This window comes from Lissotriton vulgaris, chromosome 10 (assembly GCF_964263255.1).
Source record: "Lissotriton vulgaris chromosome 10, aLisVul1.2, whole genome shotgun sequence".
In the NCBI taxonomy this organism is placed as follows: Eukaryota; Metazoa; Chordata; class Amphibia; order Caudata; family Salamandridae; genus Lissotriton; species Lissotriton vulgaris.
Window position 1 is genome coordinate 37,599,890 of NC_141698.1, and position 21,799 is coordinate 37,621,688.

The window sequence follows — 21,799 nt, forward strand, 5'->3', positions numbered from 1 at the left end:
ACCTGATCCACATAGATCTGAATGGTTTTGTGTTCAGGAGAAGCCCGTCCCTGAACATTAGCTCCATCAGTGTGACCTTAGCCAGCTTTCCTGCTCCTTGAACCTCGAATGGTGTTTGATATCCTTAACTAGGAGTATCTTTTCACAGTCTCGGTTTAATTCAGCTTTGGGTAGCACATTATATGAATGATCAAGCTGCTCTACACAAGCTCTACTGCCAGGGTCCAGATGGGCAAGTTGATCCCCAACTCTATTGAGGTTAGAAGGAGCAGTCAACAGATGTGTCCCCTACACCCTTTCCTCTTTGCAATTGCTAATGACTTACTGGCTGTTAAGATGAGTTTGTTGAGTGTTTTTGTGTGCATCTTATTAGATGATAGGGCTCATGCAGTATCTGTTTATGCTAAAGACATCATGGTCTAAATCAGACATGCTGTGGGCGATCACGGGGTCAAAGCTTGTACCCTTCAGGCATTCAGCTCTCTTTCTGGTCTGGAAGATAATTGGTCTAAATCCTGCCTGTTTTCTCACTGCACCCTGATGCTAATCTGCTTTGTCTTGACTAGGGCGGTAGACCAATCACATGGGAGAGTGTCTCCTTTCGCATCTTGGGAATTAGGATATAGCATGATGCCCAGGACCTCTAAGATGGTAATTTCACTGAGGTAGAATCAGCTGCCGGGGCCCAAATAACTTCTGAGACGTCTCTCCTCCTCTCTGTTGTGGTGCCCATTACCTTATCCAAGATGGTGATACTTCCCCGTCTGTACAATTTTAGCAATCTCCCTATTCTTCTTATGAGAAAATGTTGCCAATAGCTGGAAACTCAGCTTGGAGAGTTAATATAGCACTGTAACTGGCGTAGGGTTACTCTAGCTAAGCTGCGCCTCAGGGGAAGGTGGAAGGTGGACGGGTTGGGGGAATTTGGAGCAATCCTGTTTAGAAGCCCTGCTCCAGTTGATAAGCCGCTGGCTCTCAGGCTTTCATTGGAAGAAACATGCTCTGATGCTTCCCCTCTGCACTTTGGATAGTTGTGCAAGCTTCTTCTCACAGGCAAGGAGTTTGGATGTTGAATTCCCCAACTGTTGCACACTGAACTGAGCTGCCTCCTCCACAGCTTGCTGATCACTCACCCTGTTACACCCTATACCCCTGCTATCTCCATACTCATCTTGGACACCTAATGGTTGGCCACCAAGTGCACTAGATGGACATGTCATTGGGTGATCTGTTTCAGGACGATCAGCTCCTCTTGTTTGACAAACTACTCCAGTAATAGTTTGACTTGCATAGAAGGTAGTTCTTCACATACTGGATTTTAGTTAAGCCTTCTTAGTTAAGTGGAACATTGTGAACACAGAATCAGACATACATGCTCTGATTCTGACTTTATCCTAATGTGGGAAGAGGGAGAAGCTGGATCAGCTGGTTATACAGGGCTTTTCATTCACACACATATAACCATTGCTACAGCCTCTTTGTGGGAGGCTGAGCTAGGTTGAAAGCTTCATGACAAGGAGTGAGAGAGTCTTAGGAGTCCTGAATACTCTATGGTGCAATGCCAAGTTCAAGTACATGCAATTCAATATTTTACAAAGGGCTTACATTTACAAAATCTTTCCTTCCACATCACCTGCTGTCCTCGCTGGGCAACACACTTAGCTAGCTTCCACCACAAGTTATGGGATTATCTGTCCTTGGTGGGCTACTGGTCCGAGGTGGTAGACAAGTTTCCCGCTTTGACAGTGTTATCCAACATGAATACCCTGAAGGTTTGTGCTCTGGGGCTCCGTAACGGAACTAAAATAAATAAAGTTGCCACTCTTTTCCTTAACCTTGCCTTACCTCAGGCCAAATGATCTATCACTAACTAACGTAATAAGCAGTTGTGCCTCCATCATTACATGCTTGGCTTCAGTTTACCCTTAAATCGTTTGCGCAAACTGATCGCTATTGACTGGGATAATCTGTTACTCACCATAGCAGAGGAACCCAGAGATGGTAATCTGTTATGTTATTTCTTTCTAAGGCTCCAACGGATGTCCTTGGTTACTTATAGCATTGGGCCCTTGCAGGAAACTCCAGGTGGAGCGCTCTTCCTGGTTCTTACAAGGTGCTAATCGAATGCCCTGTTTATAGTTTAGATCTGCTGTCATCTGAGCTGCTGCTCTTCTAGAGCTTTTGTTGCCACCTCTCTTACCCCATTTTTTATCTCCTACCGTCAACCATAGTAAGCTTTTAGATGCTTTCTCGCTTGCATCTAGTTTCAGTGTTCTGTCTGCTTACCTGTTTGGCTCAGCATATAACACTGCCCACCTCTCTGCCTCCAGCGTTTATGGTTTTTGTTGAATGATTGTCATTCTGCTGTTACACGTTTATTGTCTGATCTTACAATGATTTACCTTTGTCAATAACTATTAAGAATGTATGTTGTGGTGCCCTTCTAACTAGACTGTCAAGTCTGTTAACTAACACCTATTATTCAGACTTTAGTTTTCTGTTTTGGGCTGCAACTCGTCGTATGTACACTTATGCACTGCTTATAGACTATTCCATAATGACAAGAAAGATGGTTTATAAAAATCAAGAAGTCTGTTCTCTCCCACAGGAAAGGTACCTGAACACTGAAGATCATGAGAACCTTAAAGTTGCTTTTGTATTGCTGAAGAGACTGGATGACTACATTGAATACAAGGCTTTGGTGAAAGAGGTGCACATAAATCTAATATCACTAGAAAATAACATGTAGGTTACACTTGGATGTGGATAAAAATGAATGCCCATGTTCATTATTTCAAATGAAAATTGGCTGCCTTAGAAGGACATGATCCTTTGCATCTTGCAGTTTCTATTTTTGTCACTTCAGTTTATAATGACTATAGTAGCAATAGAATGCATGCCAATTTAGGAAACAGGGAAACCGTTTTCTACTTTTACCATATTTTAAAAATGAAGTTGTTCGATGTAATTGACGATTATTGAGATATCAATCACTTGAAGACATAAAAGGGAGCTGTAAGCAAGTATAACACTGGCTAATTTGTAGAGTCCACAGTCAAAACTATACCAACTGTGCACTAAACAATAACTGACAATTTACAAAAATGTTTTAATAAATGCATTTCTGATCTGTATTCCTTCAGGCCAGCTCCATGTAGCATATACTTACTTACACCTTCTCCAACTTCACCTTTGTGTGTTGTAGCTTGTTGTGGAAAGCGACCAATGTAAGAATATTGTGAAACTTGCAAAAAAAGAGTTGTTATGATTATAATGAAGGTCCTCTCAGTCTTTTGAACCTAAATCTAAGAGTACTAATACCTTTAGCTTGGAGCAATTAGCTTCTAATGTGGTCAAAAAATCCCTACTCTGCCAAGCAGACTTGGGTTATTATTTGTTGTTCATGTGTAATCTCTTACTAAATGTTTGCTTTTGGAGTCTATTGGAAAATCTTTAACTTAAATGGTAGATTTTACGGAAGAAATTTCCGAGTGGCCTCCTGTTTGGGTGCAGAATTTCCACAAAGTCCATTTGTTCTGCATGAAATCTGCTAACATGCGGAGGTACACTGGAAAAAGACTTGTAACCTTTGTTGTTTTCCATGAATTTGTAAGGTTTTTTAATTCTGTTTCCTAATTATAACCTCCCTGTAACCTTTTTTTTTTAAGTGAATTTTTAAATATATATATATGTATATCTGTGTTCAGTAAGGGCAAGAATTGGATGTCCATGTATTCTGAGCACCTTTCTGATCCACTGACAGGCAGTGTGAGAACATTTGAATGTTTTCAGCCTCAACTCCAGTGCTTTCAGTCATGGCCTGTTATAAACACTTGGAGGTGACTCAGTTCAAAGTATGCACTGTACAAGAATAGTATGCTCCATGAAAAGAATACAAAAGCACTACATACCAGAATTTCCAAACACTCTTAAGGCAGTAGTATTCAACCTGTGGTTACACCTACTCAGGGGATCCTCGACCTCTTATGAAAATTAAATAATATTAACAAATTAAGAAAGTGTATATAAAGAAGCAAAATTGAAAACTGAGAATTTTCAAACATTCTGTAAATGTGAAGGAATTTGAAAATGGAGCCTAAAAATGCATTTGGCATTCTCAGATCAATTTGCTGGAGCATTCAGTACAAGTGCATCAAACAGAAAACAATATGGTGAATGGGGGGCCTCAGTTGGATTTAAAAAAGCTCCAACTTTCATTTTAAATTAAACGTGTGATTTCCTTTATTTTTGTCTGTGAAGTTTATAACATATTTCATAATTCGTCTGTGTATTTGATTAATGCATGTGCCTGTATGTTTGTGTATTGTGTTGCAGCTCAAATCATCACAATTGCTTAGACTGGGTCCCTGGATTCCAAAATAACCCAGTGGGGGTGGGGGCGGGGGGCCCAAACATTCCAATAATGATCAAGTGGGGGTCCATATAACTGAAAAAGCTAAGCACCACTGCTCTAAGGGAATTACGAATAAGGAAAGCATGTTCAATATAACCTGGAAGAGACTCACTAGCATGTATTACCTTAAAGTTTTTTACATTCATTGTTTAGAAATCGATTAGCGTTTTTTTTTATTGAGGTTAAGGACATGAACAACCGGCCCAGTAGCAACCCATCTCAATTACAACTGAAGATACCTTGCCCCTTAAATGACTGTGTAATCTCATCTGTATGGTGATTTACCCCATTTGTATTTGTATCTTTTTAATTAATGGTGGGTCAGGAGCACTGCCTTTGGTATGCGAAGTATGGTTTGCATGGCTGTGTGAGAGTTATGGGTGCTGATCCTAACCCTAGACCGGGAATTTAAGTGTCTTTTCGTTTTTAATTCCTGACCATAACTGCAATGTAACTGTTCTTTTAGGTGAATTTCCAAGTTTTTGTTTTTAACATACATTGAGGTGTTATAAAAAAGACACTTTAATCGTTTTTTCAGTGAATATGTATATCTATACACGCATATATAAATATATATATGTATATATGTATATATATATATATATATATTATTATTATTTTTTACTGAAAAAAACAAAGGTTACAGGGGAGTTATAGTTAGGAAATAGAATTAAGAAAACTTAGAAATTCAGTGAAAAAAACAAAGGTTACAGGGACATTACAGTTAGGCTGACATTTCACTTGTACAAAACCAGATAAATTAAGCAGTTATAGTTAGCTGAGCGAACTATAATTCGCGCCCCCGCAATGCACTGCTTTTGACCTCACATATTACATCACTCATGACATGATCAGTGACATCACTCATGACATCTCAAATGACCTCACTGATAGCATCATACACAGAATCTGTGCTGCACTAACGTACACCCCCATATAACCTTACATACACCCACTCCAACTTCCACACTACCATTCTCAAAACCATTGGCATACCCACACCAGTACTTACACCCCCACTCTCTGATTCATTTGAGGGCAAGCACGCTTTGATTTACCACATGATGGTAAACTGGAGTGGGGGTAAGGCAGTGAGGGTTGAATGAACAGCAGAGCCAGTGTGCTGAGAGAAGGGAAAATTCTGTGCTGTTCTGTGCATGGGAGGGTGTCGGGTGAATGACGGGGTGAAGGCATGGCTGCATTTGCAACCAAAACTTAAAGAAAAAAGACTTATCCTAATTTGTGATTTCCTATTAGGAAATAGCAAGTTTGTGATTTTCTAAATTGCAATTCTTATTTGCGAATGTAAATCTGTAGTAATTGCTTTTAGAGGAATACACAGTTTCATACATATCATTTAGCAATTCCCTAATAGCGATTTCTATAGATTTGCTATTTATAAATTGCAAAGCAAGACTTTCTTCCTTATGCCCTTAGTTCTCAAAATCCTGAAAAATAACTTGATCATGATAAATAGCAAGGATCATGCACCAGTGCAAAATATTTACAAATAATCTGTTCAATATCACCACACTCCATATGTTGAAGTCGCCTGGCCACCAGTATTTATCACTTCTTTTACCTCTGTGTGACATGTTGTGACCCCACCATGATTTGCCTTTACTCCTCTGCTCACTAAAATCTAGCTTTGCCTTTTTTTATCCTTCTGCACTCAAAAGCAAATGTGACCAGTGGAATAATACAAACGTTAAATATTTAAATCTCCAAGTAACCGAAAATGACATCTTCTTAAGGCGTTTGGTAGTGGGATTGTGGAAGTCATATTTTTCCTCTCCTTTGTTAGAGTCTTTTTTTGTGGCTGGTAGTGTGGCATGTAATGACATGTCATCAGTCATTACAATTCTTCCTGTACTTAAGGACAAAAAACAGACCATGGTAATCATCATTGTTTGCCAAAAGCAAGCTGTGATTCTTCACTGTCCCACTGCTGTCCCCCCAATGTTCTCGAGGGTTTTACACTGTCACAAACACAAGTATCAGCATCCCAAAAAGTGGGCTTATGCTGATTTTGCTGACCTTGATCCTGTCTTGAGGTTGGGTTGTACAACAGTTTTTTTAAGCAGATGCATATTCAATTATATGGTAAACTGTTGAGCTCACCTGAGTAACTTTGATGTGTGCTTTCTCCTCAGGCTAAAAGAGGTTGTCCATTCACTCTGCAAATAAAGGCGGGTTCGACCGAACATGCCGGCATTTTGGACCTGGATGGCGAATTTGTGCGGGTGAGCATCAGCCTTATTAGGCATGGGAAAATCACATGAGACTGACCTATCCTTCAACCAGACTGTTGGTGTGATGCTATTGTTCTTGTAACAGTCTTATTGGGGAGATAGTAAACCTCTAGTGTAGACCTTCATGTTGTGGCACCATCTTTCTAGCGCAGGCACTGCTATCCCTCTAGTATATGTAGTTATGGTCCATTGCTCCCCTTCCAATGTGGGCCGTCCAGGAACTGTGCTATCTTACTTTTACAGATAGTGCAGGGGTTGGACTTTCCTGCTAAGACTGTATTGGTGCGGTCTTGTTATACAAAACTGCTGTGTTCTCCCTTTAACATAGACAAAGCCGGTGAAGTGATGTACTTCTAGTATATGTATTGCTGATTTGTCAATACTCTTTTTGTGTAGGCAGTGATATGATTGTGTTAGCCTTGTAATATAGGTAGTGTTGCTGTGGTATTCTGCTTCTATCTTTGTCAATGCTGGGATGGTCATATCCGTATTGTGCGGAAAGTGCTTTGGTGGCGTCCCTCTTGTGAAGGCAGTGCTGGTCCAGGCTATTCCTCCATTGTAGACATTAGAAGGGCTGTCCTGTTCTTCTACCATAGTCAGTGCTTTGGTGGTTCTATTCTTCTAGTCTAGGATGTGCAGCTCGGCTCACCTTCTTCTGTAGGCGGTGCTAGTGCAGTACGATTGTTCTAATATAGAAAGTCTGGGCAGTGCTTTTACAGATGGATGGATGGATGATATCCTTTATTGTAGTTGGTGCACATATGGTATGCCTTATAATGTTGTTCTTGGCAAGGTGGTATTCATGGAGGAGAGATAGATATGCTGTGTTTTACTGGTGTTTAGACAGAATATCAGAAACAAAAACAGTGTGGGACAAACGTTTTTGTCAAGAATATTGAGGACAAAAATATTGTGAAGGTAAGTCTCTACAGGTAAGTTTTTGCTATATATAACTTCACATGTATGTTCCATGACAATATATATATATATATCTTTAAGATACGTAGATGAGTTAAGAATAGGAAATCTACACTTACCTATTTACACTTACTTTCTCTATAATTTGTTCCTCGATATTTTTGTCACAATATTCTGTCCACACGATATTTTTGTTTCTGATATTCTGTTAGTGATCTGTTTCACTGCAAACAGTATTGTGAGGTGCAATCGTTTTGTAAGTGCAGCCTTTGCTGACGTAAGCCCCATACTCAGTGGCGGCCAGCACAGATCTGGTGGCAGGGCAAGGAGTTAAGGCGGTGAAAAAAAATAAAAAGACATTTACTTCCTCACTGCTCTCTCCCATGTCGTCTCTCCTCAGTGTTGGCCAAACAGGAAGCAGCTAGACTCCCCTGCGCCAATCACAACACTGAAACGCAGCGTTGAGATTGGTGCCGGAGCTCGGAGTTCTGACGGGGACTGGGGGCCTGCGCATGTTCCACACCAGGCTGCAGAGCATGCGAAGTGCGCATGACTGTTTGGCCGGCCGGAGATGGCTGGCCAAATCATCATGCGCACTTCAGTTTGTCCACCACTCCTCACATGCCCTGCTTGGTGAGCAGAGCCGCCCCATCCCGACCCCCTGCTGATGCAGCAGGAACAAATAAAATGTTAATAACATCAAGTTATTATCATTATATTTTTCCTTTCTTTCACTGCTGCAAAGCAGTGGGGCGACGCTCCTCCACCTTAGCAGAGAAGCCGCCACTGTCTACACTTCGCGCGCAAACAATGTTGTGGGAAATACTGTGTTGTCCAGGAAAGTCAGTGCTGGATAGGCATGCTGACATAGTGCAATGTATGTATTAACGCAGTTGTGTCAGGTGCTATACCTATCGTAAAGGCAGTTCTGGTAGCTGTGCTGCCCTTATACCTCAAACACTCCTGGGGTGGGTATTGTTTTTTCGCTTTGGATACTATTGGGCAGCATGCTGCACATCCAGTGCAGACCTTGGTGGGGAAAATGATAGGCTTCTTGTGAAGTTATTGCTGAGACTTCCTTCCGACAGGCAAGTCCAGGTAGTGTGTTGGGGCCATTAAGATAAATTAAAAAGTTAATAAATAAACACAATATTAAAGATAAATGAAAAAAGAATAAACTTTGTCCTTCAATCTTTGTTCTTAGGCTCTAAGGAATCAGCCACACTCTCTGAGCTCAAAGGAGGGCTGTATGGAGAGCGCACCAGATGATGAGGTGTGCGTGCTTGAGGTAAGGGGGCGACCTTGAGATTCACACATGGGGAGGAGATCATTTTTAAGGCTTTTGTCAGTCGGTTAATTAACTAATACATAGTAAATACCAAAATATTGATCTAATGCCATGCAATAATTATAAGCCAATGCAACAATAAAGTAACTCTTGTTATGTGGTCCCATCATTGTTCCTTTTTAGAAAAACATAGGGACCCCTACTGAACAAATGGACTTGCTATATGTAGGGACTAGAAACTAGTTAGGTAAAAGGAGCAATAGCAAGCATCTATTTTCAACAAGGACACATATAGTCTAGGTGCATATATAGATAACCCACACAATATTATAGAAAAATATATGTTCAAGGCATGTTGGCTGCTGAATTAATGTCTTAGCATAGATCGCCGCCTAGTGTTGGGTCCGGATGATTGCACCTTGTTGTCTTGGAAGAGTCTTCGAAGTATCACGAGATAGGTGACTCCTCCTTTGGACTACAGTGCGCATGGGCATCCACTCCATCCTTAGATTGTTTTTTCCGCCTTTGGGTTCGGATGTTATTTCCTATACTCCAACTTCGGAATCAAAACTAACTACTTCCTAAGGCCAAAAGGCCTTCGAACTCGACGGTATTGTTCTCGCTCGGTACCACTCGACTCCATTAAACTTTTCATCTTGATCCAGTCGTCGACGTGGGCCGTTGGGCCTTATCGTCGCCACATGCGAATTTCGTCGATGGTAAGGAGTCCATTTAAAAGGTGCCCACAATGCCACTCCAAATTCCCGCATACTGACAAGCATACAGTATGCAACAAGTGTTTGTCACCTGAACACAAAGAAGAAAATTGCCCAGCGTGTGCCCAATTCCGATCAAAGAAAACCATTGGGAATCAACGGGCTGCCAGGCAAGAGATGCAGAAGTCGGCACCGGAACCGGAGAATATCTTCGGGGACGAACAAGATCTCCCCGAAGCCGCTGACTCCGATCTAGGGAACGCCACCGTTGAGGACCAATTGGACTCCAATGACCAGATTACGCCGGGGCAAACCGTGAGTACTCAGCCCCCCACTCGACTCAGCCGAAAAGACAAGACTCCGGTCGAAGCATCGCCGAAAGGGCTTAGCCAAGATCGAGATATTCCTTCGGAGACCCCACCTCTTGGCTCCGAAGCTTAATCACACGCCTTCCGGTAGCCCAGGCCCGAAGAAAGACATCGAGCCAAAAAGAGCTTTCCAGCCAAAGGTCGTCAAACCGAAAAAGCTAGTCGACCCGAAACGCGCAGAACAAAAGAGGGTGGTCCACCCAAAGGTAATCGACCCGAAGACGAAGGTCGGCGATCCAAAGGGCGTACACCCAAAGAAGGTCGTCGAGCCCAAGAAGCCCTCGGCACCGAAAAACTCGGCACCGAAGAGCGTAGTCTGGCCCAAGAAGCCCTCGGAATTTAAAAACTCGGCACCAAAGAGCGTAGTCGGGCCCAAAAAGCCCTCGGAGCGAAAAACCTCGGCACCGAAGAGCGTAGTCGAGCCTAAGAATCCCTCAGAACCGAAAACCTTGGAACCGAAGAAGGTCGTTGATCCGAACAAAAGTAACGATCCTAAAAAAGGTGCCAATCACACAAAAAAGACAATCGACCCGAAAAAAACCCTTGCTTCGGACAAAAAACGTACCGAACCAAGAACTCCTGTCGATCTGAAGGCCGTCGTCAACCCTAAAAAGGGCGCTGATCCAAAAAAGGATGTGAAAAGAAAAAAGGCGTCACACCAAAAGAGGTTACCAACCCGAAAGGAGCTCCAACACCAAAGGCCCTCGAGCCAACGACTCTAAAAAAAGTCAATAAACCAAAGCCTTCCACGCCAAAGCCACGGACTGTCGAGGAAGAACTCTTTCATCCAGATCCGGTGACTGAAGATCAACCAAAATATATATAGACCCTGAAACAGGACACTTGGTAGTTTACCACCGAAAGAAGAGGCCCTTACCACAAGACACTCCTTCTCCTGTTCCTACAAAGAAAAAAGACTTTGGGACATCTCCCTCAAGACCTTTTACTCCTCCTCCTTTTTTTCCTGATATGCCTTTTGTACCTTACTCTCCCACACATTCTGATTACAATGAGGGAGAGAACATGGGGAAGATCCTCAGTACAATTATGATGAACCAAGGGATTCTGATCCACAAGATGATACATGGGATGCCCAAAATGATCCTGACAAGGCGCAACCCATTCCAGACACTTCCCCATACCCTACAAAACCGTCCCCTACAGACGACGCTATCATGTTTAATCAACTTATAGACAGGGCAGCAAAATATCACAAGGTTGACATTCACACTGACCCTATAGAGGAGGACTTTTTATTTGACACTTTCCCCACTTCAGAAAAAAATGTCAAAACACTTCCTATGCTTAAAGGGGTCCTAAAGCAGGCGCCAGACATATTTAAAGATCCTGCTAGGGCGCGGGTGCTCAATCCAAGGATTGAGAAAAAATATAGGGCAGCCCCAACAGACCCTACTTATATTAAACAACAGTTGCCTTTAGATTCATTAGTAGTTGCAAATGCTCGTAAAAGGGCCAACTCACAGACAACAGGAGATGCTCCCCCTCCTGATAAGGAATCTAAAATACTAGAAGCCTCAGGGTAAAGGGTAGCTTCACAAGCCGCAAACTCATGGAGAATTGCGAATACACAGGCTCTTCTAGCAAGATACCAGAACCTTTTAAGGCGCAGGCTAACAACCTCATTCAGGAAAGCAAGTTTATTACCAATGCCTCCATCAAATGTGCGCTAGACGCAGCCGATACATCGGCCAGGTATATCAATACCAGTGTTCTACTGCGCAGACACGCGTGGCTACGCATATCTGGTTTTAAAAATGAGGTGCAATCCACCATCCTCAACCAACCAGTAAACCAAGATTTCCTGTTTGGCCCCGCAGTAGACAACATTCTAGATAAAATGAAGGAGGACACTGAAACTGCAAAATTAATGGGGGCACTTCAGTTCCAACAACATCGAGGTTCCTTTCGTCGCTCCTCATATAGAGGCGCAGGAAGAGGCAACATATCACAAAGCTCCTCTACCTTCAAATCTAATACCCAGAGTACTTTCAACAAAGGCTCCAATAGAGGAGGTTATAAGGGCAACAATAACAAAGGCAGAGGACGTGGACGTGGAGGCAATAACACCCGAGCCTCCACTGCCACCAAACAGTGACTTCATCACACTCCCTCCAGACCACCTAACACCAGTCGGAGACAGAATCAACCAGTTCCTACCTGTCTGGAACGCAATTACCACAGACAGGCGGGTGAGACAAATTATCCAGTATGGTTATTGCCTGGAACTCACTTCTACTCCACCCAACATACCACCCAAACACTGTCCTATGTCCAAAGAACACATAACACTGTTACAACAAGAGGTCCAATCCATGCTACAAAAGGGCGCCATAGAGCCAGTCCCTTTTCAACACCAAGGAACAGGAGTATGCTCTCTATACTTCCTAATTCTCAAAAAGCACGGGTCGCTCAGACACATACTAGACCTCAGACCTCTGAACCAATTAATTCTGTCAGAGCACTTCCATATGATAACTCCACAACAGGTACTCCCGTTACTTCAGCACGGCGACTTCCTGGCCACATTAGAACTAAAAGATGCATACTTCCACATACCTATACATCCAGCTCACAGGAAATATCTCGGGTTCACAATAGAAGGTCAACACTATCAGTTCAAAGTTCTCCCTTTTGGAGTAACTACAGTGTTCAAAAAATGTCTAGCCGTAGTGGCCGCACACCTCAGGAGGCAACACATCCACGTGTTTCCATACCTCGACGATTGGCTCATAAAAGCCAAATCGTACGTCCAATGTGCAAGCCATACGTCTCAAACACTCCAGCTGCTGCACAGTCTGGGTTTTTCCATAAATTACCCAAAATCTCATCTACAACCCTCCCACATACAACAATATCTGGGAGCTACAATAGATACATCAGTAGCAAAGGCATATCCAAATCCAGTCAAGATAGCCAACACGCAGACTCTAATTCAAAAGTTTCAGCCACAACACTCCTTATCAGCTCGAGTGTTCATGCAGCTCATAGGCATGATGGCCTCCTGCATATTCATTGTCCCTCATGCCAGACTTCAAATGCGTCCATTACAAGAATGCCTAGCACGGCAGTAGAACCAAGCTCAAGGACAACTAAAAGACCTAGTGTTGGTAGATAGTCGCACTTACAACTCTCTGCAATGGTGGAACCCACAAAACCTTTCCAAGGGGCGACTGTTCCAAGAGTCAGTTCCACAAATAATATTAACAGCACACGCATCACTGACAGGTTGGGGAGCCCACCTACATCAATACACAGTCCAGGGACTCTGGACAGTCAAGCAAAAGACACTGCATATCAACCAATTAGAGTTGCTAGCAGTATATCTGGCACTGAAAGCATTCTAAAAATACGTATACAACAAAGCTGTGTTGATCCGGACGGACAACATGACAGCCATGTATTATATCCAGAAACAGCTTTCTCACCTAGCGCAGAGCATATGGAGGTGGGTAATTCCAAAGAACATTTTTCTCCTAGCAGAACACCTGCCAGTGAAAGACAACCAAATAGCAGATCTGTTAAGCAGACACAGCCAACAGCTACACGAATGGGAGATTCACCCTCAAGCTCTTCAACCATTCTTTCAAGAATGGGGACATCCAGAGATAGATCTGTTTGCCACAAACAAAAACTCAAAATGCCAGTACTTTGCCGCCAGGTTCCCACATCCGTTGTCACAGGGCAATGCGATATGGATGAACTGGTCAGGCAGCTTTGCGTACGCACTGATTCCGCTAGTGGCACGCAAACAACGTCAGCAGTCACTGACAATGATCCTGGTTGCTCCAACATGGGCGAGACAACCATGGTACACAACATTCCTGGAACTCTCTGTGGTTCCAAATCAAAGACTGCGTCTGTCGCCACATCTTCTAACTCAGAACCATGGAGATATCAGGCACCCAGATCCCAATCAACTGAACCTAGCGATCTGGCTTCTGAAATCTTAGAACTTGGATATCTCAACTTACCTCCTGATTGTATGAACATTATCAAAGAGGCAAGACGACCAACTACTAGAGCATGCTATGCAGCCAAATGGAAAAGATTTGTAATTTATTGTAATAATAACCAAATCAACCCATTAGACGCTTCCATCCAAAACATTATTTGTTACCTGTTGCATCTACAAAGATGCAATTTAGCATACTCTTCTATAAGACTACATCTTGCAGCTATAGCAGCATACCTCCAAAACAGACAACACCTGTCTCTGTTCAGAGTTCCACCAATCAAAGTTTTTGACTGTTTGGCCAGCCCGAGACAGCTGGCCAAATCGTCATGCGCACTTCAGTGTGCCCAACACTCCTCCCATGCCCTGCTCTGTGAGCAGAGCAGTCCCATCCCGACCCTATGCTTATGCTAAGGATAATAACAAGAAGTTATTATCATTATATTTCCCCCTGCGTTCACTGCTGCAAAGCCGTGGGGCGACGCTCCTCCTCCTTAGCAGAGGAGCCGCCACTGTCTATGCTTCACGCGCTAACAATGTTGTGGGAAATACTGTGTTGTCCAGGAAAGTCGATGCTGGGTAGGGATGCTGACATAGTGCTATGTATGTATTAACCCAGTTGTGTCAGGTGCTATACCTATCGTAAAGGCAGTTCTGGTAGCTGTGCTGCCCTTATACCTCAGACACTCCTGGGGTGGGTATTGTTTTTTCACTTTGGGTGCTATTGGGCAGCATGCTGCGCATCCAGTGCTGACGGTCACTTTGGGCACTATTGGGTAGCATGCTGCACATCCAGTGCTGACAGTGGTGTGGAAGACGATAGACTTCTTGTGAAGTTAATGCTGAGACTTACTTCCTACAGGCAAGTCCAGGTAGTGTCTTGGGGCCATTAAGATAAATATTAAAGATGAATGAAAATAGAATAAACTTTGTCCTTCAATCTTGAGCAGAGCCGCCCCATCCCGACCCCCTGCTGATGCAGCAGGAACAAATAAAATGTTAATAACATCAAGTTATTATCATTATATTTTTCCTTTCTTTCACTGCTGCAAAGCAGTGGGGCAACGCTCCTCCACCTTAGCAGAGGAGCCGCCACTGTCTACACTTCGCGTGCAAACAATGTTGTGGGAAATACTGTGTTGTCCAGGAAAGTCAGTGCTGGATAGGCATGCTGACATAGTGCAATGTATGTATTAACCCAATTGTGTCAGGTGCTATACCTATCATAAAGGCAGTTCTGGTAGCTGTGCTGCCCTTATACCTCAAACACTCCTGGGGTGGGTATTGTTTTTTCGCTTTGGATACTATTGGGCAGCATGCTGCACATCCAGTGCGGACAGTGGTGGGGAAAATGATAGGCTTCTTGTGAAGTTATTGCTGAGACTTCCTTCCGACAGGCAAGTCCAGGTAGTGTGTTGGGGCCATTAAGATAAATTAAAAAGTTAATAAATAAACACAATATTAAAGATAAATGAAAAAAGAATAAACTTTGTCCTTCAATCTTTGTTCTTAGGCTCTAAGGAATCAGCCACACCCTCTGAGCTCAAAGGAGGACTGTATGGAGAGCGCACCAGATGATGAGGTGTGCGTGCTTGAGGTAAGGGGGCGACCTTGAGATTCACACATGGGGAGGAGATCATTTTTAAGGCTTTTGTCAGTCGGTTAATTAACTAATACATAGTAAATACCAAAATATTGATCTAATGCCATGCAATAATTATAAGCCAATGCAACAATAAAGTAACTCTTGTTATGTGGTCCCATCATTGTTCTTTTTTAGAAAAACATGGGGACCCCTACTGAACAAATGGACTTGCTATATGTAGGGACTAGAAACTAGTTAGGTAAAAGGAGCAATAGCAAGCATCTATTTTCAACAAGGACACATATAGTGTAGGTGCATATATAGATAACCCACAAAATATTATAGAAAAATATATGTTCGAGGCATGTTGGCTGCTGAATTCATGTCTTAGCATAGATCGCCGCCTAGTGTTGGGTCCGGATGATTGCACCTTGTTGTCTTGGAAGAGTCTTCGAAGTATCACGAGATAGGTGACTCCTCCCTTGGACTACAGTGCGCATGGGCATCCACTCCATCCTTAGATTGTTTTTTTCCGCCATTGGGTTCGGATGTTATTTCCTATACTCCAACTTCGGAATCGAAACTAACTACTTTCTAAGGCCAAAAGGCCTTCGAACTCGACGGTATTGTTCTCGCTCGGTACCACTCGACTCCATTAAACTTTTCATCTTGATCCGGTCGTCGACGTGGGCCATTGGGCCTTATCGTCGCCACATGCGAATTTCGTCGATGGAAAGGAGTCCATTTAAAAGGTGCCCACAATGCCACTCCAAATTCCTGCATACTGACAAGCATACAGTATGCAACAAGTGTTTGTCACCTGAACACAAAGAAGAAAATTGCCCAGCGTGTGCCCAATTCCAATCAAAGAAAACCTTCAGGAATCGACGGGCTGCCAGGCAAGAGATGCAGAAGACGGCACCGGACCCGAGAATATCTTCGAGGACGAACAAGATCTCCCCGAAGCCCCCGACTCCGATCTAGGGAACGCCACCGTTGAGGACCAATCGGACTCCGATGACCAGATTACGCCGGGGCAAACCGTGAGTACTCAGCCCCCCACTCGACTCAGCCGAAAAGACAAGGCTCCGGTCGAAGCATCGCCGAAAGGGCTTAGCCAAGATCGAGATATTCCTTCGGTGACCCCACCTCTCGGCTCAGCTCCGAAGCCTAAACACACGCCTTCCGGTAGCCCAGGCCCGAATAAAGACATCGAGCCAAAAAGAGCTTTCCAGCCAAAGGTCGTCAAACCGAAAAAGCTAGTCGACCCGAAACGCGCAGAACAAAAGAGGGTGGTCCACCCAAAGGTAATCGACCCGAAGACGAAGGTCGACGATCGAAAGGGAGTACACCCAAAAAAGGTCGTCGAGCCCAAGAAGCCCTCGGCACCGAAAAACTCGGCACCGAAAAACCCGGCACCGAAGAGCGTAGTCTGGCCCAAGAAGCCCTCGGAACCAAAAAACTCGGCACCGAAGAGCGTAGTCGGGCCCAAGAAGCCCTCGGAGCGAAAAACTCGGCACCGAAGAGCGTAGTCGAGCCCAATAATCCCTCAGAACCGAAAACCTTGGAACCGAAGAAGGTCGTCGATCCGAACAAAAGAGACGATCCTAAAAAAGGTGCCGATCACGCAAAAAAGACAATCGACCCGAAAAAACCCCTTGCTTTGGACAAAAAACGTACCGAACCAAGAACTCCCGTTGATCTGAAGGCCGTCGTCGACCCTAAAAAGGGCGCTGATCCAAAAAAGGATGTGAAAAGAAAAAAGGCGTCACACCAAAAGAGGTTACCAACCCGAAAGGAGCTCCAGCACCAAAGGCCCTCGAGCCAACGACTCCAAAACAAGTCAATAAACCAAAGCCTTCCACGCCAAAGCCACGGACTGTCGAGGAAGAACTCTTCCATCCAGATCCGGTGACTGAAGAGCAACCAAAATATATATAGACCCTGAAACAGGACACTTGGTAGTTTACCACCGAAAGAAGAGGCCCTTACCACAAGACACTCCTTCTCCTGTTCCTACAAAGAAAAAAGACTTTGGGACATCTCCCTCAAGACCTTTTACTCTTCCTCCTTTTTTTCCTGATATGCCTTTTGTACCTTACTCTCCCACACATTCTGATTACAATGAGGGAGAGAACATGGGGAAGATCCTCAGTACAATTATGATGAACCAGGGGATCCTGATCCACAAGATGATACATGGGATGCCCAAAATGATCCTGACGAAGCGCAACCCATTCCAGACACTTCCCCATACCCTACAAAACCGTCCCCTACAGACGACACTATCATGTTTAATCAACTTATAGACAGGGCAGCAAAATATCACAAGGTTGACATTCACACTGACCCTATAGAGGAGGACTTTTTATTTGACACTTTCCCCACTTCAGAAAAAAATGTCAAAACACTTCCTATGCTTAAAGGGGTCCTAAAGCAGGCGCCAGACATATTTAAAGATCCTGCTAGGGCGTTGGTGCTCAATCCAAGGATTGAGAAAAAATATAGGGCAGCCCCAACAGACCCTACTTATATTAAACAACAGTTGCCTTTAGATTCATTAGTAGTTGCAAATGCTCGTAAAAGGGCCAACTCACAGACAACAGGAGATGCTCCCCCTCCTGATAAGGAATCTAAAATACTAGAGGCCTCAGGGTAAAGGGTAGCTTCACAAGCCGCAAACTCATGGAGAATTGCGAATACACAGGCTCTTCTAGCAAGATACGACAGAGCACATTACGACCAGCTCGAAAGTCTAATGCAACACCTACCAGAACCTTTTAAGGCGCAGGCTAACAACCTCATTCAGGAAGGCAAGTTTATTACCAATGCCTCCATCAAATGTGCGCTAGACACAGCCGATACATCGGCCAGGTATATCAATACCAGTGTTCTACTGCGCAGACATGCGTGGCTACGCATATCTGGTTTTAAAAATGAGGTGCAATCCACCATCCTCAATCAACCAGTAAACGAAGATTTCCTGTTTGGCCCCGCAGTAGACAACATTCTAGATAAAATGAAGGAGGACACTGAAACTGCAAAATCAATGGGGGCACTTCAGTTCCAACAACATCGAGGTTCCTTTCGTCGCTCCTCATATAGAGGCGCAGGAAGAGGCAACATATCACAAAGCTCCTCTACCTTCAAATCTAATACCCAGATTACTTTTAACAAAGGCTCCAATAGAGGAGGTTATAAGGGCAACAATAACAAAGGCAGAGGACGTGGACGTGGAGGCAATAACACCCGAGCCTCCACTGCCACCAAACAGTGACTTCATCACACTCCCTCCAGACCACCTAACACCAGTCGGAGACAGAATCAACCAGTTCCTACCTGTCTGGAACGCAATTACCACAGACAGGCGGGTGAGACAAATTATCCAGTATGGTTATTGCCTGGAACTCACTTCTACTCCACCCAACATACCACCCAAACAGTGTCCTATGTCCAAAGAACACATAACACTGTTACAACAAGAGGTCCAATCCAAGCTACAAAAGGGCGCCATAGAGCCAGTCCCTTTTCAACACCAAGGAACAGGAGTATACTCTCTATACTTCCTAATTCTCAAAAAGGACGGGTCGCTCAGACACATACTAGACCTCAGACCTCTGAACCAATTCATACTGTCAGAGCACTTCCATATGATAACTCTACAACAGGTACTCCCGTTACTTCAGCACGGCGACTTCCTGGCCACATTAGAACTAAAAGATGCATACTTCCACATACCTATACATCCAGCTCACAGGAAATATCTCAGGTTCACAATAGAAGGTCAACACTATCAGTTCAAAGTTCTCCCTTTTGGAGTAACTACAGTGTTCAAAAAATGTCTAGCCGTAGTGGCAGCACACCTCAGGAGGCAACACATCCACGTGTTTCCATACCTCGACGATTGGCTCATAAAAGCCAAATCGTACGTCCAATGTGCAAGCCATACGTCTCAAACACTCCAGCTGCTGCACAGTCTGGGTTTTTCCATAAATTACCCAAAATCTCATCTACAACCCTCCCACATACAACAATATCTGGGAGCTACAATAGATACATCAGTAGCAAAGGCATATCCAAATCCAGTCAAGATAGCCAACACGCAGACTCTAATTCAAAAGTTTCAGCCACAACAATCCTTATCAGCTCGAGTGTTCATGCAGCTCATAGGCATGATGGCCTCCTGCATATTCATTGTCCCTCATGCCAGACTTCAAATGCGTCCATTACAAGAATGCCTAGCACGGCAGTGGAACCAAGCTCAAGGACAACTAAAAGACCTAGTGTTGGTAGACAGTCGCGCTTACAACTCTCTGCAATGGTGGAACCCACAAAACCTTTCCAAGGGGCGACTGTTCCAAGAGCCAGTTCCACAAATAATATTAACAGCAGACGCATCACTGACAGGTTGGGGAGCCCACCTACATCAATACAAAGTCCAGGGACTCTGGACAGTCAAGCAAAAGACACTGCATATCAACCAATTAGAGTTGCTAGCAGTATATCTGGCACTGAAAGCATTAAAAAAATACGTATACAACAAAGCTGTGCTGATCCGGACGGACAACATGACAGCCATGTATTATATCCAGAAACAGCTTTCTCACCTAGTGCAGAGCATATGGAGGTGGGCAATTCCAAAGAACATTTTTCTCCTAGCAGAACACCTGCCAGGGAAAGACAACCAAATAGCAGATCTGTTAAGCAGACACAGCCAACAGCTACACGAATGGGGGATTCACCCTTAAGCTCTTCAACCATTCTTTCAAGAATGGGGACATCCAGAGATAGATCTGTTTGCCACAAACAAAAACTCAAAATGCCAGTACTTTGCCGCCAGGTTCCCACATCCGTTGTCACAGGGCAATGCGATATGGATGAACTAGTCAGACAGCTTTGCGTACGCACTGATTCCGCTAGTGGCACGCAAACTACGTCAGCAGTCACTGACAATGATCCTGGTTGCTCCAACATGGGCGAGACAACCATGGTACACAACATTCCTGGAACTCTCTGTGGTTCCAAATCAAAGACTGCGTCTGTCGCCACATCTTCTAACTCAGAACCATGGAGATATCAGGCACCCAGATCCCAATCAACTGAACCTAGCGATCTGGCTTCTGAAGTCTTAGAACTTGGATATCTCAACTTACCTCCTGATTGTATGAACATTATCAAAGAGGCAAGACGACCAACTACTAGAGCATGCTATGCAACCAAATGGAAAAGATTTGTAATTTATTGTAATAATAACCAAATCAACCCATTAGACGCTTCCATCCAAAACATTATTTATTACCTGTTGCATCTACAAAGATGCAATTTAGCATACTCTTCTATAAGACTACATCTTGCAGTTATAGCAGCATACCTCCAAAACAGACAACACCTGTCTCTGTTCACAGTTCCACCAATCAAAGTTTTTGACTGTTTGGCCGGCCCGAGACAGCTGGCCAAATCGTCATGCGCACTTCAGTGTGCCCAACACTCCTCCCATGACCTGCTCTGTGAGCAGAGCAGTCCCATCCCGACCCTATGCTTATGCTAAGGATAATAACATCAAGTTATTATCATTATATTTTCCCCTTCTTTCACTGCTGCAAAGTCGTGGGGCGACGCTCCTCCTCCTTAGCAGAGGAGCCGCCACTGTCTATGCTTCACGCGCTAACAATGTTGTGGGAAATACTGTGTTGTCCAGGAAAGTCGATGCTGGGTAGGGATGCTGACATAGTGCTATGTATGTATTAACCCAGTTGTGTCAGGTGCTATACCTATCGTAAAAGCAGTTCTGGTAGCTGTGCTGCCCTTATACCTCAGACACTCCTGGGGTGGGTATTGTTTTTTCACTTTGGGTGCTATTGGGCAGCATGCTGCACATCCAGTGCTGACAGTCACTTTGGGTACTATTGGGCAGCATGCTGCACATCCAGTGCTGACAGTCACTTTGGGTACTATTGGGTAGCATGCTGCACATCCAGTGCTGACAGTGGTGGGGAAGACAATAGACTTCTTGTGAAGTTAATGCTGAGACTTACTTCCTACAGGCAAGTCCAGGTAGTGTCTTGGGGCCATTAAGATAATTCACACTCATACTTCCACAACAAGATCGCGGACATACACAACAGCTTCAGCACTCAACCAACGAACGCCAAGACCGAACCACCGCCCCCCACCACCACCCTCCGCGCCTGGACTCCGATCAGCACCGAAGACACCGTCCACACAATGAACTCCATCCACTCAGGATCTCCGACCGACCCCTGCCCCCACCACGTCTTCAACAAG

The 21,799-nt window shown here is 44.1% G+C and overlaps 1 protein-coding gene across 12 annotated transcripts in view; it reads left to right on the forward strand.

Annotated features, from left to right (window-relative positions):
* Positions 1-21,799, forward strand: part of LOC147684447 (uncharacterized) — a 1,151,265-nt gene that overhangs the window by 1,110,351 nt on the left and 19,115 nt on the right. For 10 of the 12 annotated variants that reach the window (XM_086940377.1, XM_086940386.1, XM_086940376.1 and 7 more), the window contains 4 exons: positions 2,609-2,710; positions 6,568-6,657; positions 8,789-8,872; positions 15,443-15,526. In XM_086940377.1, the coding sequence (XP_086796503.1) occupies positions 2,609-2,710; positions 6,568-6,657; positions 8,789-8,872; positions 15,443-15,526 (360 nt within the window). The remainder of the gene's footprint in view (positions 1-2,608; positions 2,711-6,567; positions 6,658-8,788; positions 8,873-15,442; positions 15,527-21,799) is intronic. The other 2 variants (XM_086940378.1, XM_086940381.1) reach the window with 2 other exon arrangements.